The sequence below is a fragment of the Ruditapes philippinarum genome, unplaced genomic scaffold (assembly GCF_026571515.1).
Source record: "Ruditapes philippinarum isolate M1 unplaced genomic scaffold, ASM2657151v2 ctg3587_1_1_1_1, whole genome shotgun sequence".
Classification (NCBI taxonomy): Eukaryota; Metazoa; Mollusca; class Bivalvia; order Venerida; family Veneridae; genus Ruditapes; species Ruditapes philippinarum.
The window spans coordinates 81,708-109,195 of record NW_026865611.1 but is presented as its reverse complement, the minus strand read 5'-3'; the positions used below and the strand labels follow the sequence as shown (position 1 = coordinate 109,195).

The 27,488-nt window shown below is 31.7% G+C and overlaps 1 protein-coding gene across 2 annotated transcripts; it reads right to left on the bottom strand.

Annotated features, from left to right (window-relative positions):
• Positions 1 to 24,734, bottom strand: LOC132729736 (copine-8-like). Of its 2 annotated transcripts, XM_060715563.1 has the most exons (21): positions 24,550 to 24,734; positions 22,613 to 22,700; positions 20,219 to 20,322; positions 19,868 to 19,907; positions 19,277 to 19,350; positions 18,532 to 18,563; positions 17,852 to 17,880; positions 17,207 to 17,310; positions 16,224 to 16,328; positions 15,729 to 15,770; positions 14,908 to 14,983; positions 14,265 to 14,321; positions 13,546 to 13,607; positions 12,125 to 12,280; positions 10,017 to 10,089; positions 6,949 to 7,076; positions 6,005 to 6,107; positions 4,950 to 5,007; positions 4,284 to 4,357; positions 3,028 to 3,229; positions 1,211 to 1,339 (listed from the first exon to the last, which is right to left on the bottom strand). In XM_060715563.1, the coding sequence occupies exons 1-20, from the start codon at positions 24,627 to 24,629 to the stop codon at positions 3,050 to 3,052; spliced, it is 1,665 nt and encodes a 554-aa protein (XP_060571546.1). In that variant the 5' UTR covers positions 24,630 to 24,734; the 3' UTR covers positions 1,211 to 1,339; positions 3,028 to 3,049. The 2 variants fall into 2 exon arrangements, with proteins under 2 accessions (XP_060571545.1, XP_060571546.1); XM_060715562.1 differs by lacking the exon at positions 3,028 to 3,229 and having other exon boundaries at positions 1 to 1,339.
• Positions 24,735 to 27,488: the final 2,754 nt, after the last annotated feature.

Here is a 27,488-nt window from a genome sequence, read left to right as displayed (position 1 = left end):
CAAATGTTGTTATTAAATCACGGTTGAATTATTTAAAACTTGTGAAAAAGAAATGTATGTGCTGAAAGACAGCATTGTAACATGTTGATGTAAATTTATACTTTTTGTACACATATTGAACATATTGTTATCTGAATCAAAAGAATGCAAATGTATGTAAATATGTAGGACCTTTATTACATCAGTAATTAAAACAGCATTTAAGATTTCGTAACAAATAGAACAGTCATCATAATAACTTTGAGCATAAACACGTGTAATAAACAAGAGCTGTCAGATCAAAAACTTACTTGACTATTCTCAACAAAGATCTTGGATAGTTCAGAAATTTTTATATTTTTTAAAGGGGTATTATAATTGAGTGAAAGTCAATGTTCGAGTTCTGGGTCTTTGTAAATAAGGTACAATTTCCACCAAGACGGCAAATGTAAATCTCTATATGACACTCTGCAAGACATACAGTATCTAAGAATTTTCTAATTTTACAAAAAGGTATAACTCAATTAAAAACCATGCTAGAGCATTATTGCATTTTAGAAAGTGACCTCCACTTTAGTAAAAGAAGACATGTTTGAAGAATTAAGTGAATACCCTGTCAGTCCTTCTTATCATAAAAGTTGTGCCTCATAAACACTTAAGCAAGTAAACTCTAATGCCTCATAACTTTAAAAAGCATAACTCTAATGCCAATGCATTATAAACTTTGAATGCATTATGTAAGCAACATATACTGAATATACGTATCAACAGAGTTATAACACAGTCTTTTAAGCAGCATGCCTCCAGATGAGCCAAAATATTTCAGCAAAATCAAGCCTGAGAAAAATGTACTAAGATTTTAGGAAAAGTAAAAGATTGAAGCTTCAAGTAATAATTGACATGCTATGTGTAATTAATGGCTGATTTTTCAGTAATCTGAGAATCTCAAAAATCCCCATCATGTTTTCACTGTATATAAATATTTATATATGTTTTGTAAGACTCCTTTTGATAGAAAAGAATTCTACAATGCTTGATGCAAATTGATACAATTTTAGTTTATCTACAAATAACATTAATATATTACTATATAATGTATGATATTTGTATAAAATAGGTGCACTACTTTGCACAATGTTTTTTATGTATATTACAACTACATTGTTTAAGTGTGTTTTAATTAAGAGTATGGAGGCGGAGCACTAGCAGGTATTGTCTGTCTAGGCTTGATTCCATTCATCTTCATAAAAGACACCAACTGGTCAGGAACCTCTGCTAGAACTTCTTTTGCTAATGCTGCTTGTGAAATCTGGGGATTCTGTGATCCCATACGACTGATAAAATCTCGAAATGGTACAAACTGTAAAAAAAAAGGAACAAGATAAATATTAAACTATGAAAGAAAAGATCAACAGAAAAATGTTAACAAAAACATTCATTTTGATAACCGACATTCTACGAATTATAAAGGGTCTAACACCATTTTTCCCACATTCCTGCCATTAAAAATATCACAATGAGAAGCTGTGTACTTTTGCCATTTTTCACCATTTAAACTTGAATGGTTATATTTACAATTTAATTTAACATTAGACTAGAAATGTGTCATCACGCTACAGATGCCACCGCATGCAGCCAAAGTTTCAGATGTTACAATATTTTGTTCCAAATTTGTTTGCACAAACTATTTTTTTCATTTTAAGTTCAAAGCCCTTAAAACTGTTCAATGCAAACACAAACCATTTTAATACAAAGTTCAAGGTGCTGAAACTATTCAGTGTTAAGTACTGAAACTATTCAGTGTTAACCTTTTGTAAATTGCATATTGCTTATGTGTAGCCAAAATAATGACTATGTACATTTCTACAAAACTATGAGTACTGAAACTAAAAATTCAAATTTTTCCAACATTCAAGAGAGAAAACTTTGCCCCAAATCATTGAACCACAACCAAATTCCATCTTGAACTGCTTATTCCTAAGATGTATGAATATGTCAAATTTGAGTTGAATGTGTACAACCATTGGGGAGATAATGAATGGAAACTGAAAATTTCATATTATTTTCAAAGTGAAAGGCGCATAACTCTGCCTAAAATCATCAAACCATGACAAAATTCGAACATGACCTGAACATTACTTTGACGTATCCATATGTCAAATTTCAGTTGTATGTGTTGTACCGTTGGAAAGATAATGAATGGAAACTGAAAATTTCATATCATTTTCAAAGTGAAAGGGGCACAAATCTGCCAAAAATCATCGAACCATGACCAAATTCGAACTTGACCTGCACATTTCTTTGACGTATCCATATGTCAAATTTGAGTTGAATATGTAATACTAAAGGGGAGATAATGAACGGAAACTAAAAATTTCATTAAGGGGCATTACTCTGTCAAAAATCATCGGTCCATGACCAAATTCGAACTTGAGCTGTATTTTCTCATGATATATCAATATGTCAAATTTGAGTTGAATGTGTGCAACCATTACTAAGATAATGAACGGAAACTGATGATGACGGAATGACGGACGGGTGGAACAGGGTAACACTCTGACCTTCAAGGTAGCGACCCAAATGTTGCGTGCTACATGTCGTCTCAATATGGTGATCATTTCTGTGAAATAGTTGTAAAATCCGACTTCAAATAACAAAGTTATGGGCCGGACACAATTCAGGACGTACGTACTTACGGACAGACTTCCGACTAAATTGAGATAAAGGGCCATTTCTATTGTTATTTTCTTTTGTTTAATAGAGGGCCATGGCCCCTTATTCTATTGTTACAGAATGAATTCTATTGTTCTCCTTTATTCCGTTTATAGTTAGATGGCCATCTATCCCTATTCGGTAGTGCGGCCGGACGGAAGGACGGACAACCCGGCGACTATATGCTCCCCCGAAATTTTTCGGGGAGCAAAAAAATGTCTGGTTTTTTTTCTGAAAAGAATAAATAAGCACAGAGTTTTTTTTATACGAACCATATTTTTTATCAACATATTTTTAAACTAAAGAAAACATAGTAATTTATAAATAATATCTTACATGATTATTTGTGATGTTAACTTTATGACTGGTAAGGTGGGGGAGCTGTGGCAGGTTGACGTTGTTTAGGGAAGATACTGTTTTGTTTCATATAGGCCGTAACCTGGTCCGGCACCTCAGCCAGAACTTCTTTAGCAAGGGCAGCTTGTGCTAACTGAAAGTTTTGTTCATTTCTGTTCACAAAATTTCTCATCGGAACAAACTGAAATCATAAATGTTGTGGATCTTAGTAAGTTATTGTGTGTGATTTGCTGTGATTAGGGATCTAATTGAAATGGTTAAATATGAACAAATATAGGGTAAATAATTTTGTAATACCTTAGTCTTAGTTTACTTGATCCCGAGTCACTTAAGAAGGTGTGTTTCACCATGATCTCATTATTGTAAGGAAATATTAATTTATGGATAGGCTATACTTAATACAGCCTGAATACCTTAAATACTGATAATCCTATGAGAGAAACAAAACAGTATCAAGAAAAGATGTATCATCAGACAAAAACAGGGAATTGGGCTTTACTTATGATAACAAGAGCTGTCGGTAAGACAGCAACTCTCGGCTATTCTTAGTGCTTGATAGTAAAAAAAAAATGCTTGTTACAGTTACCTTCTCCTGTTACAGGTTGGGGTAATGATGGTGAACAAGTGTGCAAAGTTTCAAAGCCATATGTCAATGGACTTTGAAAATATTTGAGGTATTACAAAAACTTTAACATAAATTCTAAGTCAAAAAAGGGGCATAATTCTGTCAAAATGCTTGATAGATTTACCTCCTCTTGTCTACAAGTTGGGGTCATGATAGTGAACAAGTTTGCAAAGTTTCAAAGCCATATGTCAATGGACTTTGAAAATATTTGAGGTATTACAAAAACTTTAACAAAAATTCTAAGTCGAAAAAGGGGCATAATTCTGTCAAAATGCTTGATAGAGTTACCTCCTCCTGTCTACAGGTTGGGGTCATGATGGTGAACAAGTGTGCAAAGTTTCAAAGCCATATGTCAATGGACTTTGAAAATATTTGAACTATTACAAAAACTTCAACATAAGTGGTTACGCAGACGCAGACGCAGACGCCGACGCTCGGGTGACTGCAATAGCTCTACTTATTCTAATCGAATAGTCGAGCTAAAAACTAGTTGAAACAATACGCTGTATGTCTCTCTCAAGAGTTAGCATATTAAAACAATTCATTATACAAATACAGTGTCAGAAGTTAAGCAGATATGAATGTATTAGTGTAAGAATTAAGCAGGTACCTGTACAATATCTCTTTGAGCAACCCTTCCCTGGTATGATAATCTGACCTCATCCCCATCTAGTACATTCATTGCTGTAAGATAACATTTCTTTATTTTCAAAGAGTAAAATGGTTATAAAGACAGAAACACAGGAAAATGTTCACCATGAACCGGTAAATCAGACTTGATAAAACATGAAATACACCTTTAAAGCGCCACAACTCTGTCATGCATTATGGTTGCAGGCGGCTTTAAAAAGGGGAGCTCTGATCTATGGGATATACAAGTTCTGTGCAAGTTTGATTTGAACCAAATTAAAAATGAAGTTTTTGACCAGCAGACAAGACAAAATATGCCTACATTTTTTTGCCCTTTAAAGGACCACAACTCTGTCATTCATGATTTTATCAGGTTTTTTAAAAAAAGAATTGTAATCTACTGGTTATATAACTACTGTGCAAGCTTGTTTAACATTAAATCAAATTTATAGCTGCTACCATGCAGACAAAAAAATGAGGACCAGGGACTTCCTTAGGTCTTAAAAACTCACATATAGCTAAGGTGAGGTACACAAATATTTTTTAAATCCCTGTTCTATTTAAATCAGTTACAATTCATTGTATTCTCAAAATAATGGTAAAACAAAAAAAGTGTTGCTAAGCAACTTGTGTAACAATGATATACCTTCAAAATCAGCATCTCCTACCCCAACAATGATAATTGACATAGGCAGTGTTGAAGCCTGCAATGCAAACATGATAAATGATAGTGAACATAAAACAAACATGATATACGATTGTGAACATTAAACAAACATGATATATGATTGTGAACATAAAACAAACATGATATATGATTGTGAAAATAAAACAAACATGATTTATGATTGTGAACATAAAACAAACATAACAAATGATTGTGAACATAAAACAAAAATGACATATGATTGTGAACATAAAACAAACATGATATATGATTGTGAACATAAAAAAAATATAACAAATGATTGTGAACATAAAACAAACATGATATACGATTGTGAACATTAAACAAACATGATATATGATTGTGAACATAAAACAAACATGATATATGATTGTGAACATAAGGCTATACTGGTGATGAGCATAAACAAACAAAAGTGTTTGTGATCATTTTAAATGGTATGCTGAAACAAATAAATGAATTATGAACGTGAATTTGTATTTGTGAACAGACAAATGTATAAGGATATTTAAAATTGCTCGATAATTAAGCGTGTTACTTGACAGTGTGATTTGTGGTAAATAGTTAATGTTGTCATTATACACCTGTCTCTCGCTTCTTAATTCATCTAGCATTCATACTTTTGCATTTTCTCAGACATTTAGGTTATATAACTTTGTAACCAGTTATAATATTAGTTATAAAGATTGTTGACAGGTTATATGGCCCTTTATAAACAGCTGTTTGTAAATATAACCAGAGCCGCTAGGCGAGGGTTATATTGCAAACAGCAGTTTATATACAGCCATATAGCATGTCAACAATCTTTATAACGAATTTATAATACAGCAAACATCATTTTTTAGAGAAAAAAGTAAGATTTCTTCATGAATCAACAACAGCCGTGTATATAAAACTATATAACTTCATGATTATCCAATGAAAAGCGACGTTAGAAACGTGCAGTATTATAATAGGTCATATAACCTGTCTAGAACCAGTCAAGAATCTGTATAGTTTATAAAATTACTTACATTTACAATAGCCTGCATTGTTTGAGGCATATCTGTTATAACACCATCAGTTATAATCAACAGTACAAAATAACAAGACCCGTCTCTCTTTGATGCTGCAAACCTGATCAATACAATAATTTATATCACCTGATCAATACAATAATTTATATCACCTGATCAATACAATAATTTATATCAATAGACCTGAGGTCATATAACCAATTTTACAATAAAAACAGAACTAGCTTAGTATAAATTTACTGCCTCTGACTCAGAACTGATAACCTCCCTTTAAAGTGTATAAAGCTACATATCTGCAGCAAAAATTATTCATTTTTGAAATGAAATACAGCTGCAATATATGCTAAAAGATCAACTTCATGCTGATCTATCACTGTCCTAATTGCCATGGTCACTGACTTCCAAACCAATTGTACTCATCATCATCTTGCTTTCTTATTTGAATAAGTCAATAAGTAGAAAACCTCACAAATATGTAGCTCTGTCATGCTGTGTACTTTACAAAGCACCTATAGCAGGTTTAGCCCTTTATTCTATGACAGAAGTATGACTAAATACATAAAAAAATGTCACTTTATATATACAAAAGTAGCTTAAAAATTCATTATATAACTACTTTAAACATGCTACTCAGATCAAGAAAAATACAAGACCTTTCCATAAAGTACCAAATTTTGCACTTATAACATCTATTTCTGGGACAACGTTTAATTATATTGTAAAAAAATGTTTTCAAAATAATCTATCATAATTCATGTAAAAGCTCAAATGCACAATCAGAAAGGTTTAACCCACAAATTTTACAGGTCACTTACTCAGAAACTGGTAATTACCAGTTTGTGTTCAAGGACAGCAGGTTAGGTGGGTTGACTGCCGAGATATAAAAAAAAATCTGTAAAATATGTTATATATATGTTATGTAATAGTGTAATATTTAATACCTTGCAACATGGTTTATACACGGAGCAAAATTGGTTGGTCCATATAGCTGTACACTCCTTATAGCATTTTGATATGCCCCTATAATTCCTTGTATACCTTCACAATATGGGTTCTGGGGATTGAAATTCTGAAATAAGTAATAAATAATGTTATGTTATTGTTTCTATAAAGTGAATTGTGCCTTTTTGACAGAAATAAAGCAACTTTATTTTTGGGGCAAAAATTTAAACAAGAGGGCCATGATGGCCCTGAAGTCGCTCACCTGTATATAGGCCCCCGGAGCGGGGCCAATTTAAACCCCAGGGCTTTTATTTGAACAAATTTGGTAGACACCCATTAGAAGATGTTTCATGCTAAACATTTAAGGTCTAGCTCGTTGGGTTTTTTAAAAGAAGATTTTTTAAAATTGTTTTCTTTACAAATATAGTCAAAAACAATGACACACATGGGGCAGGGCCAGTTTTAACCCCAGGGCTTTTATTTTAACAATCTTTGTAGACACTTACTAGAAAATGTTTCATGCTTAATATCTAAACTCTAGCTATTCGGATTTTTTCAAAGAAGATTTTTAAGTTTTTGCTATACACATATAAGGAAAATCAATGACCCCCTGGGCGGGGCCAATTTTGACCCCAGAGCTTTAATTTGAACAAACTTTGTAGACACTCACAAGAAAATGCTTCGTGCTTAATATCGAAACTCTAGCTATTTGAGTTTTTTCAAAGAAGATTTTTAAGTTTTTGCTATACACATATAAGGAAAATGAATAATTCCCTGGGGCGGGGCCAATTTTGACCCCAGGGCTTTTATTTCAACAAACTTTGTAGACACTCACTAGAATATGTTTCATGCTTAGTATCTAAACTCTAGCTATTTGGTTTTTTTTTTCAAAAATAGATTTTTTAAGTTTTTGCTATACACATATAAGGAAAATCAATGTCCCCCAGGGCGGGCCAATTTTGACCCCAGGGCTCTTATTGGAACAAACTTGGTAGACATCCATTAGTACATGTTTCATGCTAACTATCTTAGCTCTAGCTCCTTGGGTTCTTTAAAAGAAGATTTTTTAAAGTTTTTACTACTGTAACATGTATATGCATATAGGGAAAATCAATGACCCCCTGAGGCGGGGCTAATTTTGACCCAAGGGCTTTTATTTGAACAAACTTGGAAAACACCTATTAGAAGATGTTGCATGCTAAATATCTTAGCTAAAAGAAGATTTTTTAAGTTTTTACTATATGCATATAGGGAAAATCAATGCCCCCCTTGAGCGGGGCCAATTTTGACCCCAGGGCTTTTATTTGAACAAGCTTGGTAGACACTCACTAGAAGATGTTTCATGCCAAATATTTAAGCTCTAGCTCTTGGGGCTTTTTAGAAGAAGATATTTAAAGTATTTTCTTTTGGTTGCCACGGCAACCAGAGTTCTGCATGGAATAAAATTCTTTGAACAATTTTCAAAGGTGACCACCAAAGGAACATTCCTGTGAAGTTTGGATGAAATTGGCTTAGTGGTTTATGAGGAGATGTCATTTAAAGTAAAAGTTTACGGACACCAGATGGACGGACGCCGGACGATAAGTGATCACAAAAGCTCACCCTGTCACAAAGTGACAGGTGAGCTAAAAAAAACTTGTCTGAAATTCATGGACAGCCTTTACTTTCAGCATTTTTTAAGCTCTATTTTGGTGAAAACTTATACAAGTAAATTATCTGAAATGTTCTCAAGTCCCCTTCCTGTAAATAACCAGTGCTGGTTTCATATGCGGAAACATGGAAGAAAACCAGTACAGAAAGGATACAGTACCATTTAAAGTTTGGTAATTGATTAGGTGTCCAAACATAAAGCAATAAATTCGTTTTATGCTAGCTGTTACATATGAGTGCTACTGACATTATATATACATTACAAATTTATACTTTTTATTAAAACAAGCTTTATTATTTTTTCTCTTTATGAAAGGGATAACGCTTATGCCAACAGTTATTTATGTCAAAATACAATAACAAATCAGCCATCATGCATTTGAATATATAAAAGCTGTGTGAGTTAGTGCTATTTGCTGAAAATGGCAGATTTTTAATGTAAGGCCTATGAAAAGGGGACATCTGCCAAAAGCAATGAGTTGACATTTGCAAGTTTAGTTTTAATGAATCTGTACATTACAAATAATGTAAAGTCAGGTGAAACAGCACAAATAATATGAAGTCTAACCTGACTATTGTTGACATCACAATTATAATTTTTCTGTCATAAAATATTTAAAAATCATAGTCTTCCACAGTGAACTGCAAACAAATTAGAACAAGAAATGTTGAACGACAAATATGCTCCCCTTCCTAGCCCTTGACTCACATTATTGGTTCTTTTGTTATAGAAACTTACCATAAATGGGTACATGAAGTGTTAAGTTATGGAAAAAAGAAAAATATGAAGACTTTGTGCTAAATAGTTTTCAAGATAATGAGCGGAGACCATTCTGACATTTAAGGGCCCTGTGACCTTGACCTTTGAACTAGTGACCCAAAAACAATATGGGGTCATCTAATAGTTATGACCAATCAATATAAGAAATATGAAAACTTCATGATAAATAGCTTTCAAGATAATGAGCGGACACCATACTAACATTCAAGGACCCTGTGACCTTTGACCTAGTGACCCCAAAATCAACAGGGGTCACTTACTAGTTATTACCAATCAGTATGTGAAATATGAGGACTTTGCGATGCATAGTTTTCAAGATTATAAGAGGAAACCATTTTGACATTTAAGGCCCCGATGACCTTGACCTATGACCTTGTGACCCCAGAATCAATAGGGCTCATCTACTAGTTAGGACCAATCACTATGTGAAATATGAAGACATTGTGATAAATAGTTTTTAAGATAATCAGCTGAAACTATGTGGTCTACCGACGGACAGACGACAGACATTAGCAAAACAATATACCCCCTCTTCTTTGAAGGGAGGCATATAAATTGGAAACAAGATCAAGTACAACACTTCAGCAGGGAAAATGTTATGTAAAGCTGTCATAATTATAAAATCACTAAGCTTACCAAAGAAAATTCATGCTGAACACTATTATCAGGAAATCGTGCACCAAAGCCAAGAGCCGGGAACAATTTGTCACTGAAATAATAACATTGCTGTGCTGGAGAAATAATTTATTCAAATGTTTAATTCTTTCTGTATTTGGTTTAAGTGAAAACAGAATCATGGTCAGAAAGGCTCAGTATATTATTTCACTGCTATTGAATTAAAACATCATTTTTGAAATAAGTAAAATCATCCATACTGTGTTTCATTCAGATGTTTGTGTGATAGAGCAAATATTTTGCACACAAAAATAATAACGAATGAAGTATAATTAAGCATGCATGTAACATAAAGTTATTTTATACTATATTATATTACAAAATTTCCAGGAAAGTCACTAAAATATGATAGTGAACTGTATTTGGAGATTTCACAAAAAAATAATCAAATATCATTTTACTGTTGACAAAAAAAATCTTTAATTCACAACAATAGCATATCTAATAAAAGAATCAAAATTTCTGTAGAAAAACCATTTCATTATTAATTTACAGAAATGTACAGAGTTACTGTCAGAACATAAACCTTTTTGCACAGTTTATGTTAAAATGTAAGAAAAATCGCTTCAACATAAACATTATGACATCAAGATTTGATGACATTATAAAGTAGAACAAACAATATTCCTGCGCAAAAAATCACTGAAAATGAATCAAAAGCATTTAAAATGAATGCAATAAAAGGAAAATTTGTTTATTTTACATGTCAGGGCAAATTATTAGCTACTTACGCCAAATAATAAATTTTCTTATGTTATTTACTTGAAACAACACTCATGAAAATGTTACATCTCCTGTTCAATCGGGGCGAATATATTTTGTGCTCACTCAAAAAAAATCAAAACTTTTTTTATCTAACACTTAAAAAACAAAGAACAAAAAAAAAAACAACCTTAAAGCGTATGTGCAAATAAATATCAGCCCAAAATACTTAGTACCATCCAATTGTAACTTCATATTCAATACATAGTGAGAGACATTTATTTTATGCACCAAATTCTCATTGCTGATATATTTTTAACATGCAAAAGAAGATCTACTGTAAAATCAATTATAACATACTGAAAATCAATCAATTTACATGCATTACACACATCAATCCTAAAATTTTAAAATCGAATTTTAACAGCACTTCATAGCATCATCTCAAGCAGTGATAAAATAGCTAGAATTATTTCTTACTGTCAACCATATCCTTATTTGACAATAATATTTCCTAAACTCAAACTTGAAGCCAACTGGCAGGAAAATTAATTGGAAAAAGCCTTTTTGAGGGTGTATTTTCATTTCACCCCCCCCCCCCCCCCCCTTAAAAAAGAGCTTTCCCAATAAAAGAATAATATTGCAAGTCTTAAATACATCTACAGGACACATTATATAAAACCTATATATGAGATGTTGAAGCAGATACTTACTATAGAAATTATAGCCCATGATTAATAGTCTAATGCTTGGATATATACTTGTATACTTGCAAATACACAAGAATAGTAACAAACACTTCGACTTCATAGAAAAACATTGTATGTTTTTTTTAAAAAATCAGTAATTTGTAAGTTAGTTTTATTTGACTATAGTTAATGAGATGATAAATCTGTCATCTCTAAGTAAACACTCTCAACTCTGGGGCATTAAAATGTTTAATCCCTAAGGCAACACTCTGACTCACCTTTACCTATGAAAAAACAAAATGACTCAATCCTGAGGGAAAATAAAGACTCTAAAGGCTGATTGGGGGGGCGTCCATGGCCGAGTGGTTAAGGTCGTTGACTTTAAACCACTTGCCCCTCACTGCTGTGAGTTCGAATATTGACAGAGACTTTGGATTCTTTCATTTGAGGAAGCTATTCAGCTAGCTTACGGAACGTCGGCGGTTCTACTCAGGTGCCCTTTCGTGCGGAAGGGCACCTGAGGTTTGCCTCCACCAGTAAAGCTGGAACGTCTCCATATGACCTATATTGTGTCAGTGTGACGTAAAACCCAATCTAAACAAACTACCTGATTAGCCTCTATGGCAATACTTAATGATTTACATCAGCAGCAATAGAATAATTCATGAAATGACTCACGTGTCATAATCCTGTATAATATCTCCCACAGACTGTATAGCCATACAATACTGGTTCGGTGTGCCATATGGGTTGATATAATGCAGGGATGATGGTGAGCTAGGGTTACCATTGGAGGCAGTAAAATCTACAGCAACTGTGAAAGCCATCTCTGTTCTAATGTAAACAATAATCACAAACATTAATAAAGACATTTGGACTGTTTAATCTATTCATTTCATTACCTACCGTACATTAAAAGTTCTACAAATTGATTATGACAATACATATCTGATATACTTAGTTATAATGTTGATTGGAAGGTTGATTGTAAAACATTTATTTTAGGGTATCAAAAAGGTGATCAATGTCAATTTAATATTTTTTGTCTAGAATTAAAAAGATATATATTCTTGTGCAAGAGGAGGGAGATAATACCATCTTTACAAGGCCTTGTCTGCAGTTTAAAGCTAGCATCTTCAATAGTTAGTTATACAAAAGTTAAAAAATCTATGTACTCATTAGTTGATATGATAGCAAATAGATAGAACCTTTTTTGAATTAACTACTTATATATTACAGTCTGTGTATATTATATCCAGTTTTGGTGGAAATGAAATACTCTGAATCCCAAGAGAACATTTATCTTCTGTGTATTGTATGTATTATAAAATAATGTATGATATAAATGCCCGTAATATGTTTTTTGTAACATTATAATAAATTGTAAGGTAAAATAGTGGATGGATCCCCGACCCTATTTTACCTATTACGGGGACAATAAAGGGAGTTACCTCTTGGGCTTCAAAAAAAAAAAAAAAAAAAAAAAAAAAAAAAAGATATACTTAGTTATAGTTTCTAAAGTTATTAATGAATGAAGTGAGACTGACAATTTGTACAGAATTCCCATGAACAATGATAATCCATTACACAAAATATACAGTTAGGTAATAAATTAAAATGAAATCTATATTTTTACTTCAAACTGTCAAAAATCAATCAAACTTGAAGGTCAAGAAATATTGATAATCTATCTTACATTACTTTTGACATAGTTAAATATTTTGTGATATAGAGAAAATTGAGTGAGAGTTGGTTCAATGCTGAATTTTTTGAATGACTTGAATAAATTTATATTATGTGGGCCTATGGGGAGCATAATATTATTTTATTCAACAAGTCAAATAAATTCAGTATTGAGCCTGCACTAATATAATATTCTTTTTATCACATACCCAGAATAAAGGCTGTCTGAAGTGAAAAAAAGAATCATTTCCATTGACATGTCTACAATATAAAACTAATATAGTATCTTTACGTTTTGTTTCTGCACGTCAAAACATATGCAAGGCCGTGAAGTACCATTTTTACAAAGTAGCTAAAGTGGAACGGGTATGTTATACATGTATATTTATTTACTTAAATCAATAAACTGAACATACCCTGATGTTATATAATCTAAGAATGAATATTCCATTTCTACTGTACATCTCATTAGTGTAACCTGAAAAAAAAACAAATGTACTTACTATAACATAATCTGTATGCTTCTATTATTATAATAACTTTACTTGATCAACATAATGCCAAGTATCCAAGAAAGGAGAATAATATCACGATGTCAGCAAATTTAATTACTTGTTCTACCTTTTTTCTACATATATTTGACTATTTGTTGTTGTTACAATAAAAAAGACAACAACAAAAAACAAACAAAAAAACAAACAAATTTAATAAAGGATTAGTTTGAAGTAAATACCTGTACTACTTTTGAATGATAAAAATAATCATCAAGACCTACAGTATATACTTTTGTTTAGTTTTACCATAATTAAGTTTTTGAGATTCTAAACTACACTGTTATGTAAGTTAGCAAATGCCATACTGGGTTTCTATAATCATTCATTAAAGTACACAGTACAAGTATTGTTATTCTGGTACATATTCAAACTATCCAAAAAATTGGTTCTGTTTTCCATTGTACATGTATGTATTTATTTGGCAACAAACATAGTATTATGTTGTATGCTTAATACATCTTTGGTTATTGTATAAGTCTGTGTTTGTGTAGACATATTTAAACATCAAAAAATGTAAGTAAGACTAAATAAGACAAGCAATGATGAGTAAAAACTTGGCTGTTAATAGCAGTATTTCTTACCACACCAGAGTTTTTATATTTTCCTTTCTTCTTTGCTTTCTTTTGCTCATTGATTACCTGTAAGTCAGATTAAAAACGTAATTTTTCCCACCTGAAACACAATGATGCTTGCTCACAGATCAGGAAAAAAATACTACTTAGTTTCGATGAGCATACTATGGACTATTTCAAATAAGCTTCAAACTTTTCTTTCACAATTAAGCAAAATAAATTAGTTTTAACTAACATAGTTCAGTGACTATCTTTCGGGTGAAATATTTACACATCTCCCTATTCGATAAAAAAAGCGAAATTCTAGTTACCCAAAGATCTCTACGAAAATATCTGACGTGTATATTTCACTACTCCATAAAACTGGCTGGTGTCAGATTTAATTGTGTAACCTGACGTAATTAGAACACACACTGAAGTGTGGTCATCGTGACACTTGGTATCTAACATAGCTAAAAATAGTGCTTGCTTGTTGTAAGTGTCTTAAATTAGGATCCTGGTAGATATGAATGCAGTGGATGATAAATACATGTACTAGTAACGCAAGCTGATTGAATGTTTATTGTATCACAGCTGCTATTCAATCATAAGGAAGACATATTAACATGCATGACTATTATATGAATTAAAATGTTTAATAAATATATCATACCTCATACACATTATTTTGTCCTGGACCTCTCGTCAACTCTCTAAGATTGGTGGTAAACTGACCTATTATATCTGAACTGAAAATAAAAATATAAAATGATTCAAATAAATGGTTTTTTCAAAACTGTGATATGTATCGTGCATGTAGTAGTTATTCTTAACATTGAATTGAATTGATTGTAAAGAATTATCTTGGCAAACCTTGATAAGAGAGCTCTAAATTTTACATTGAATTTCAGAACCCATGAGTAGTAAATACCATATTTTTGTTTTGATATTCACAGGCATTGTCATCAAAAGCTCTTAAATTCTAAAAACTTACCATAAACACCATGTTCATATATAAATGTTAAGTTCTGATTAAGAATATGCCAGAGTAACATTGACTGAAGCCTGAATTTACCACTGATGTCTAATCAAAAATAGCCTGCAATATTTTCAACTTTGTAGTTCTGAGTGTTCTTAAAAGCTGCCATTTTTTCTATCTTAAATCCAGGGGTCACTGGTGTTAACTTTTAACATGCTCCTTATCTTTAACGGACTTGACAATCTTTCATTCAATATATCATTTTTGGGAAATTTTCCAAACAAGTATTGACTGAATAGCAAACCTGGAATACCATATTCAGCATAGATCTGACAGCTGATTTTGATCTGTATTGGTCACAAGGTTAGTATAAGTTGCTACCATCAGGCTCAAGGTAAATGAACATATAACAGCCCAACCTCTACTGATGCTAGAAAATGTGTTATAATTACAGAGATATGCTGACCAATATGCTGTCTGATGTTAATGCATCAAAATAACACATGGTGACTTACCTGCCATTACTGTTCCAATCCCAGCACTTAATCAATATACTCCTGTAAGAATAATAATACAATAGTCATTACAAGGCCAAAAGTAACCTTCTTAAACATGATAAAGTCATATGAATGTGTAGTTATTTAACACTTTTATCTTATAGGAAATAAGCTAGCCACAATATCACAAGAAGTAACTAGTGGAGAATTTGCAATGTGGTGAACATGACATGAATATATGGATTTCTGGCCCACATCAAGAGCAAATTTTTGTGTCTTTACGCAAGAATACTTACACCCTTGTTTAGGAATGGTTTTATGTGTCAATAAGCTTATAATTTCCTACACATTCAAACTAAAATAATATTACCAAATAGCAACAAAAACTCTTGTGAAAAGGACAAGTCTTAATACAACTAAGAGCAAAAAAAACAACTTTTCACATCTCTTATCTTCAAGATACTTTTATTCAACAAATTATATAGACTAATAAAGTGCGAGAATATTTTTTACCTATCATAGTCTCCGTTACATAATGACCTAGCTGGAACCTTGAATGGTGCCCACGTGGGGTTTAGAGTATTCTTTATAACTTCTGTTCTATGTACCACTGTAAAACTGAAGGTAAAATAAACATGTTTATTATTCATTTAGAAAAACTGTTGTATTGATAGCATTAGCATCTCAATACATCTTTTCAAATTTGATACTGAAACAAAAGATCACTTAAGAGCCTCGTTACCGCCGTAAACAGTCACCCTCGAACTAGATATTCCCGTCTGCACCGACAGCCCGTGTTTGATTCTTTTTCTTGCATATTACATATCAATTATTTTAATAACAGAAACTACGAAAACTGATATTCTCATTACGCACTTTTTTCTTATAGTAGCGTATAGGCATACAACTTCATTCATAACAGTTAAGTGACGTCATCCTAAGAACGCAATTCATTTATAAAATAAGTGCGGCAGTGACGTCATTTAAAGCACGCGACTTGTCTTGCATGGGGGATGTAAGACAGGGTTTTCTAGCACCGGTGTAATCGGTAGATAATCCTGTCTGATATGCAAGAATGAGTGTAGATTCAATACTCAATTTATTGAACAAGTTGAATAAAATCATATTATACGAGACTCTGGCAAGCATAATATTGCTTTATTGCACAAGTTCTATAATTTTAGTATTTAATCTACATAGATTTATATTCTATTTATCACATACCCAAAATAAAGACTGTTTAAAGTGCAAAAGAATCATTTTTCATTGATGTGCCTAACGTTAACATTTAGTACGTCTTTACACTATTTTTGTATTACTCAAATGTCGTCACATTAAAATATACGCACAACCATGCAATACCATTTTTAGGAAGTGGCAAAATCAGCACGGGTATGTGATAAATGACTTTATTACACATGTACGCCTTGATTTATGTGATAAATGTTATTTCAACATGAAAATGCATACAATGTACCACCTCTCTGTTTATCTACCTGTTATCTTCATTAACCCTCATAAACTCCAAGTATGGGTCCGACTTTCCAAAGAAATCTTTCTTGTCTAGATTGTTGGCTTTCATATGCAGGTTTATGACTTCCTATATTAAAGTAAAAACATTACAATAAATATCAACTTGATGCATAACATTAATATAACTTTAAATCTAAATTAAGGCTGTGATTATATAATTCATTTTAAAATATACATTCTTATTTAAAGCTGCATGCCTCCAGATAAGCCAAAATATTTCAAGAAAATTAAACTTATAAAAAAAGTACTCAGATTTTAAGAAATTATAGAAAAAAGATTCAAGAAATTATTAACTCGTTAAGTACAACTAATGATTGATTATGTAGTATTTATCACGATATTTTCACTACTTAAATGGCTACTTTTTGATATTTTAACCTCTTTTTGGTAATTTACATGGACTGTAAGTGCTGATTGCAATAAGTAAATTACTTTCTTTTTTTACTTCAAAATATTTTACTTTAAAAATATTTCAAAATTTTCATGAAAATTAGCATGAATCTGAAAGCTAGCTGCTTTAAAGGATTTAAAAAAGTATATAATTAACATAATATATGTCATCTATGTAATGAAATATTTTTTTTTAAACAAGATTTACAAAATGTTACCTTATTACTCCCCAACTCTTCTGTCCGCACTGAAATATTAAAATTTAAAAAAATCACCACAAATAAAAATCATTGATAGTTTTATTTAAATCAAATTTTTAGTGCATGAATATACATGTACTTTACATGAAATTGGATTTAATATAAAAACATGCCTCTTGTCATTTAAGTATATTCAAGAACAGAAGGGTGCTTTGATATCAGCCTGTGATAGATAATTGTAAAAACTTCCTTTCGTTATTTTCAGGGTTTTCATTTTTTATATGAGGAAACAGATGTGCCAACCAAAGCAACTGATTTTGCCCAGGGTCGAGGGGGGATATTTCAATCTTCAAACTGAAAATACAACCCATTTTTCTTAAAAGCTTTTCAACAGATGATATAGATTGCCACTCTGTTAGTGTTAATAGTGAAAATCCTATATTTTACCTTACTTATAAGTTAACCCTTACCTTAACAAGCTTGTATAATGGTATAGTTTTACCACCTATGCATCTATTGTTAGCATTTATACTTATATCAAAATGCTTGATTTAAGAATAAAACAATATAGACTCTGACTAGATTGTGTAAGCATACAGACATGCTTGACTTTTTTATTGGGTGTCATTAGCATAATTACAATCATCACAACAAGCATTCAAATGTTTTGAAAATAAATATTCATTAGAAATACTTACAAATAATTTTGCCATTGTTTTTAGTTGGCCCTCTGAAAATAAAGTACATTTTATTATGAGAAATTAAGCTAAAAACACTGTTGCAGTAAATGAACAACAATTCTTGACCAAAATAAGACAGAATATAAATTCATACTGTCTACTGAATTGCTATATGAAATGCATCTATACAAGAATCTAGTAACGCATTATGGTCTTGTTTATGATGGTGTCACCCCTGCTGAAAGGGCCAGCCATTTCTGACTTATGACACACCTTGAATATCATGTACCTCCCAACTCCTACCACTATGCCAGGCGCCAGACGGATAGAAATCGGTAACCATTCATTTTAACTACCTTGCGACTCACAAAGTGGCCATTTCAGAACGAGTCCCACAAGAAACATTTATCCTTCAGTTAACACTCCCCATGGGGCTCGAACCTTTGACCTCCCGATTTGAAGGCAGATGTCTTAACCACTAGGCCAACAGTACTGGTAACCGGTGTATGATAAGCGTCATGGCAGGAATAAGACCTCATGCCTCACATTCAAGAGAACAATATAATAGAATCTTGTCGGCAAAAAACTTTCATCAGGCAATTTTATTGAAGACAATTTGTTTAAAGGGAAACTTGTACTAAAGAAAACTTACAAAACAAATAAATATAATTATGTCATTGTCAGTAGTGTTTAGTTAAATCAGGGTCTTTCAAATGAAATTGTAAGACCCTGGTTAAATTATAACCAAGAAAAACAAGCTTACAATAATGGTCGTTCAAAATTCCCACCAGTCGCTACAACTTCACCAAGTGTACATTCCATTCTTCCCAGAAAATCCTGAAAATAAATGACATTCATAACCTATCTTATAAGAATTCATTTTTTATTAATTTCATACCTGAACAATTTTTTCTACATATATCTGATCATTAACAGTCATTTTGATGTGATTTAATTTGATATGAAAAAAAGTAAATAAAAGAAATTAACTTACTATAATGTTACCAGGGAATTCCCTATATTTCCCAATAACCTGGGAAATATTACTATTTCACACTTTGATAAAAGCCAATTCTTTCTGTTCTGATATATTGAGTTATATACATGTCTATTAAAGTACATAAATGTTCCTTGTGCAGTGTTGAAATAAAAAAAATATTTAAGAAATAACGAACTTCATAATTTTAATTTCTTCAGAAGCGCTTTCAATGCCAATTGTGCAACATGAAAATAAATATCTCATATTATCACTACTATATAAAGAATATTTTAATTTCATTTTGGTGTCATATAACTGTATATCACAAAACTGTGTTTGTATCTAAATCTGATTCAAGCAAAAGAAATTACTTACATGGTCTGACAGCCTAGCACTTTTGGAATCCACATCATATCTGAATAGTGAATGAAACCATTACATTTTCTTTTATAAAATAAAAAAAAAAAACTATTTCCTTTTACAATGAACAGTACTGTACAATTAGAAAAGTTTTAAATTAAGAATATTTCTTTTTTTTTATTTCAATAATCATGACTAACAAGTCTGAAAATAAAGTTTCTGTTCTATTCTGTTCTGTTCCTGTCCAGTAATTATCTTTGAAAGTTTCAAATATGTAATTTTGTTTCTTTGCAAGAAAAATGCAGAGTATTTCATTTTACAAATTTCATGTAACAAGCGACTTTTTTCTGTTAATTTCATACTTACATTTCAAATTTTAATTTTTGGCTCTCTTCAAAATAGTAATTAATAACAAATTTCTTCACAAAGTCTGGGTTGAGGTTGTCACTGATCATCTCTGTGCGACCAAACTGTTAAATAATAATGCATCTATATAAATATTTATATTATCATGTACAAAAACATTTGAAATACAAGCATCTTATATATACCTGTTCATATTTGTCTATATTTAATACATGTATCACATGCACAAATATGACCCAACAGTAATAAAGGCTGACTTTTAGCAGACACAGTTATAGAGAACTTCTGGTTATAAGGAACAATTTTTTTTGCCCGAATTTTGCCCTTCTTTATTAAATATAAAAAATATGTTTATAGCAAACATGGTTATAAGGAATTATCGGCTATAAGGAACTAATTTTCTTAATCCTTATTAAGTTAAAAGTACAGAAAATTACACTTTGATAATGAACTCCAAAATATTGACTCTCTGTAAATAGATCCCACATTTTCTACCTTCGTATTTATCGGCTCGGATTTAAAACTCGGCCAAATGTACCGTTTATTGTTGTATGTACTTTAATACATTTGTATAGCAGTATGAAATAACTTTCTATTTAGGATATTTCAGCATGAGATCTTGTTACCAAGATAAAATGATTATTCATTTGATTCCATTATTTCTTTTAACAAGTAAATCAAGAGAAGGAGAAAATACACATCAAACTTGTAACTGGTTTATTCTAGGATCTACCGGTTTCGCTCTTTTAAGACATTCATCGGGATATATTTCAAAGTTAAATGATTATTGAAGTACTAAAAAAAGATGGGACAGAATGTGATGTATGTTACTATAAATAGATATATGAGTTTTTCTGGGCAAAATGCCAAGTTATTTTTCCATATATTAAAATGTTTCAAATGTTGGTTAACCACAGATCATATCTATGTCAATGGCCTTTTTAACAGCATGGTTAAAATATTCATATTCAACTAAAATGATTGTTTTGCACAAATGTAGTTCTAACTTCCAAGTCTTAGGTTGATAATAGTTACTGTGTAGGGATTAGTTAGTTTCAGTATTAACAAACTAAAATTCTTCATTCTTTATGAGTAAATATGTAGATGTTAGTTGATATTTTGTTCTGTACATGTAGTTGTCTCCCCCTTTATGTTATTTTGTCACAAGTGTTTAACTTAAAATCAGGTACCGCCAGTATTTTAGCTGCTGGTTCTTTCAATCTAAAATATTAATGAGTTTTAAAGGGCTTTGGTTAGTTCAAAATATCTATAATCTTATTGAATAGCTGTTTGTCTTTTCAGAAGTGTTAAATTATTATAAAAAGTTATGTCCAAGGTGAATTTCTATAATGGGAACTATTTAAGGCCATATTTCTTTTCTTAAATAGTTTTGCTCAAGGAAAATAATTATTATCATTTACAATTGGTTTTCAACATAATTACTCATGCTATTTCTTGAGTAATATCCATTGAAAAGTACAAAGTATGCTTGATGAAATGAAAAGAAATCAATATCTTTCATATGTTAAAATATATAAAAATGAGTTATTTGACTTAATCAAATGCTCTTCAAAATGGAGGACAATGGTGAACAATCAGTCCATAATATGTAAAACTGTTTGCTATAAAAACTTCTGATACAAGGAACTAATTCGCTATAATAATGTTTACAAGGAACTCAGGATATACATGTATTGATCAGATTTTAAACCTTCCCATGAGTTAGCTATAAGCAGAGTTTCCTGTATTACAATCAAGTGTGACCTGAATACACCACAGTACATTTATACCAAATACATTTAAATCACAGTACATGCATACTAAAAACATACACTAAAATACATTTATACATAATACATTTAAATCACAATACATTCATACTAAAACCATATACTACAATACATTCATACTAAAAACAAATACTACAATAAATTTATACCAAATACATTTAAACCACAATACATTCATACTAAAAACAAATACTACAATAAATTTACACCAAATACCTTTAAATCACAGTACATTCATACTAAAAACAAATACTACAATAAATCTATACCAAATACATTTAAATCACAGTACATTCATACTAAAAACATATACTACAATATATTTATACCAAATACATTTAAATCACAGTACATGCATACTAAAAACATATACTAAAATACCTCTGGGCAGTCTGATCAGGATCCATGCTGTTTGCTATCAGTTTCTCTACTTGTTATACAGTCTGTAAGTGAACAGCATGGATCCTGATCAGACTGCGTGGATGCGCAGGCTGGTCTAGATCCATGCTGGTCGCAAACCCATTATGTTGGTTTTGTCGTGGCGCGGCTCATATAATTACACCACAGTAGATTTTATTTGATATATCAATATAAATATATTTACCTCATAGTACTGTCCAGTCTTTCCATCTTTTGTGAACAACACACATAAAGGATCAGACTTAGAAAATGTGTCCAGATCTCTGAGACCCCTGTAATGTAAAATTTTATTTGTTTAATTGAAATGCTTGTCATCATCAATGTAGATTCTTCAGTCACATAAAAAACATAATATAATAATTTTTAACAACCTTTAGTATTTTCATTAAAAAAACTACCAAACATCACAGCCAAATCTGTATCCCAAATTACATCAATTGCTAAAAACTTCAATTTTTCGTCACATTTTATCTTCTTCAAAACAAACAAAAAAGACGTTAAAAGGCTTGTATATTATATCGTGTAATGGATTAAGTACTAAAAATCCTAAGAAAAATAAAAAACATTATCTTGAATTATAAGTATTGAAATCATGTCAACAAAGATGTTCTAAATATAGTCAGGGATTTACCGGACGCAGGATCCTGCGTCATATACGCATAAAATGCCATCCTCTACGCACAAAAAGTAAATTCTGCGTATACATGGACGCAGAAATTTTTTTCTAAAGTAACTGTCATTTCCATATTTTAAATAAATACTTAGTATCATGACCACACAAAAATTGTTTAGAGTAACTCTCCTTTCCGTATTTTTACGATATCTAAAATGTTTCAATTAGCGGTGAAGGTCATGGGAATCACCAATTGGTATTTATAGTAATGCGTCAGTTTATTGGCTAGTTAATGACTGAATTTAAAATACCGACCAATAAATAGTGAGCACCCACGTGTCCCAGATATTATTATCAGTCGGAGCACTCAGTTGTTACCGTTATCTATGACAGTACTTTCATTTTACAGGCTGACTTAAGAAGTTTTTGGGTGGGGGTGGTCCGAAACAAAAATGAGATGACAATGAGCCTGTCTCGTCGCCTGTAACTGAATGAGTACATCATCTTAACAATCCACAAAACAGAAACATGACACAACATTCCGGTCTGTCTGGTTAGATAGATACAAGTGATTAGAGCTTTGAATGAATGAATGTTTTTAGTCAAAATACTAAAAAGTTGTTTTTTGTTTTGGTTTGAGAAATAAATCTAAAATTGTTTACAATAGTCATTTATATTGCAATCTTAGTGTACTTCTTCTGTGAGCAGTCAGCAATTTCGAAAAATTGTCAGGGAGTGGACCCTCAAAATTTTGTGGTGGGCCCCTGTTTTTATAGATCCTGCGTCCAAATTGGACCCCTAATATAAAAAGGGTTGGTAAATCCCTGTATAGTGCATGTCTCTTTTCTAATCAGTTCCCGTGAATGAAGTCACTGAGGCCTTAAGTAGCTCCTAAATGTCATGGCCAAATGTTGTCGGCGTTATTGATGTTTCACAGTTAAATAGGCAATTGTTAATGATAGTATTCATATTTTGATACTTTAAATGGTATAATACTGTATTAAAATAATTGTTTTATCACAAAATGCACAAGAATTAATTGGGACAAGGGTTTATGTAAATGAATAAAATTAATAAGGTTAAATCATCGTAGATTATTTACTTATTATTAATTTATTTATTGTTAAGATTCGCATCAGGTCTGATCCAAAAATTTAATGCTACATCAAATGAAAAACAAAAATGTCAAAAAGCTCCTTATAAAGTTTTGGAAGCCAGAACTAACAATAAAGGACAATAAAGGAACATACGCCTTTAAGTTATAATAAAAGTATACAGTAGTGGTCTGTACGGCTAAGCCACTTCCTTATTTAGAAGTTTGATGCATTTATCACACAAGTACCAGTATAAACCCTAGGACTCACAAGGAAATAATTCCTGAAAAAAAGAATCAATGAGAGGCAGCTAGGTTTGTATAATTATATCAAAATATTACGTGAAAATGAAAAAAAAATCTCATGAAACTCAAGTTAAATTTAAGAGAATCAAGTAATTGTACACATAAATACCTGCAGGAAACACTAATTTCAACCTGTGTGGCTGGGACAGCTGATGTTCCAGCTTGGAAATGGGATGGAGGGACCGCCATCAGCTATAAAAAGCTTAAATAATAGCAAATTTTTAGAATTTTTTGATCATCTAAAAAAATACATTCGGACGATTGCAAAATACGAAAGCACCTCGTGATCATGATGCATGTAGAAGACAACTAAATATTTGCTCATATAGGTTGAACAACACAAATTAGTTTCCTTATATGAAGATATATTCATTCATTCATTCATTCATTCATTCATTCATTCATTCATTCATTCATTCACTCACTCACTCACTCACTCACTCACTCACTCACTCACCAACTCACTCACTCACTCACTCACTCACCCACTCACGCATTCATTCAGTCATGAAAAAAGAGGGGGGAAACGCAAAAATTACCATACAGTACTTAAAGCACTTTTATTGAGAACTGATCGTAATTTTTTCTGAGGACTAAACAAGTTTTATTTTTAAGATTGTGTTATAAATAAATAAATAAGACTCTTTTGTAGTTTTTATTGGCACTTGGCAGTTGACAGGGAAACATCAAGCCGCGGGATGTAGTCTGAACCCCAATTAAGTGTCTGTGAAGATTTATACAGCATATGTATCACATTGATACATACATATTTTAATTGTTGTATCAATTACTGGCATTATCTACACAATCTTGTGCAATATCAGATGACCTTGCCTTTCGATCATCTTTCTTTAAAGTATACTTACCCAGCAGTGTAATTGGAAAAGAAACTGAAAAGTTTAAAGAAGCTTTAAGAAGCTAGCCGTATGGGCTCATATAGCAAGCAAAACGTTCTACATGTAAATGTTTGCATTGATCGGGAATTTTATATATATAGCTTTCAAATGGAGGATAATAAATAAATAATATTAAACGTTTGTCTAGTCTTTATTAGCATGTACGTATTTTCAGATACTAAAAAAATCTATCTATTTGAACATAGAACCTAGTTTTTTAACATTTATTGGTCATTTCCTTTTCATTGGCAAACGTTTCAATAATTGATTATGTTTAAGTTGTTTTCTCCTTAACCAAGATATCTGTAGGTGCGGAGAGATACATTTAAATGTGGTGCATAGGTTGAAGCTTTTATTAATGATTGCTGACCATGCATATTCAAACATAATCAACGAAAGCCTGCAACATATTCACTTTTCTCTGGACGACCTTCACAAAACTTACTATGTTTTCTTTCATTTCATTCAGCCAAACATAAATAATTTATCATTTAACTCCATAATTAATATCCTACATGGATAAAATATAAAAAAGAAAGACAATGTAGGAGTGGCTACTACAGGTTCACTTTAATTTATTATTATATAAATTTATATACATTCATACATATCGACAGCACTTGAAAAAAATCACTTTAAACTAGTGAGAAGTGTCTCTTCACTTAACAATAATAACATATGCTCATATAAAAGTCCCATGTCGTCGATCCGAACATTCCAAAAATCGTGGTTCCGTGTAATTCCAGTGCGCTGTATGGAATAATGTCTTAATACACACAAATGTGTTACCTCAAAGTCAGAACCACAAAACTCACTCAAACTTAGCATCCATCCTTGCAACGTTATCAAAAGACAACAAAAAATTGTCTACTCTGGAAAAGACAAAACAAAGATTATTTCCATATTAAATAAACATTAATCAATACCGTTGATTAATCTTAACTTTAGTATACATTTTTTTAAAACATTATTGTGACATTACAAAGTCCAGCATGACATATACAATCTTAAGTGTAATCTCAAAACGAGGGTGCGGTGGGTGGGCGTCTGTGTGTAGTGAACCTATAGTACCTCGAATGGTCAAATACCCGTGTACATACACCTTATATATTGACCAGTCTTACGCATCGATACGCTTGGTGAAAATACAGCTGCGCTGTCCACAGTGACCGAAAAATCATATTATATTAAAGACCAATGATAAATAAATTACTTGTCAGTGTCGACCCTTAATTGCGCTAATCAAAATGGCTTTGAAAGACTACACATATAATGTACTGAATTTTACTACATCTGGAAGTATTTTGTGAGGCATTTATAGAACTAGACAGAGCCGATCACTTAATAAGTTAATATCATATATATAGTGTATTCATGTATGTGTATGAAGAAAAAAGAAGACAAAAAGTAATGACAACTCTACAAGAAAGAGAATCTCAAACGCTGCTGTTTTACCAGAATTGTTTTAATTGTTTACTTTGTAGAGTGGTAAAAGTATGTGAATAAAATTATCTGCGGGTGTTTATAATTCAAAATATCACCATTTTCATATACATTTGAGTATGCATAGATGTTGTCCGCTGTAAGGGGGCGTAGACGGTAGTTTGCACCTACCACTAGGCACTGTCAAAGCACCAGCTTAATCAAACCGAATATACAACCTTTTCAGTTTTACAATTGTAGGCGTTCTTTAAGGATTTCATTTTTTACACATCCAAAAGAATGTCAGCGTATATTGTTATGTACCTGGTCGTCCGTACGTTTGTTAGCAATTTCGCGTCAGGTCTGTATCTTTAAAACCGACGAAAGAAAATTAAAGCTTCTTGGCAGAAATGTTAACCAAAATGAGACGATGTGCAGAACGCAGGGTTGACCTTCTTCAGGTTATTGTCAAGGTCACACCAAGTCATTTTGTATGAACTTTAAACCTTCGCGCCCGTTCGGTATGAGAAATCAAGTTTTGGCAGGAATTTAATATAATTTATGAGACAATGTTTGAACACATTTGTGGACTTTCTCAGAGCAAGATTGGTCCCGTCCAGGGGTTTGCTTGAGTTATATAGACTTATTATGAAAAAGTCTTAATATGTCATACTACAATAGCAAGAGCTTTAATATTTAGCATGTAGCGTTGCCTTGTGGACCGATTACA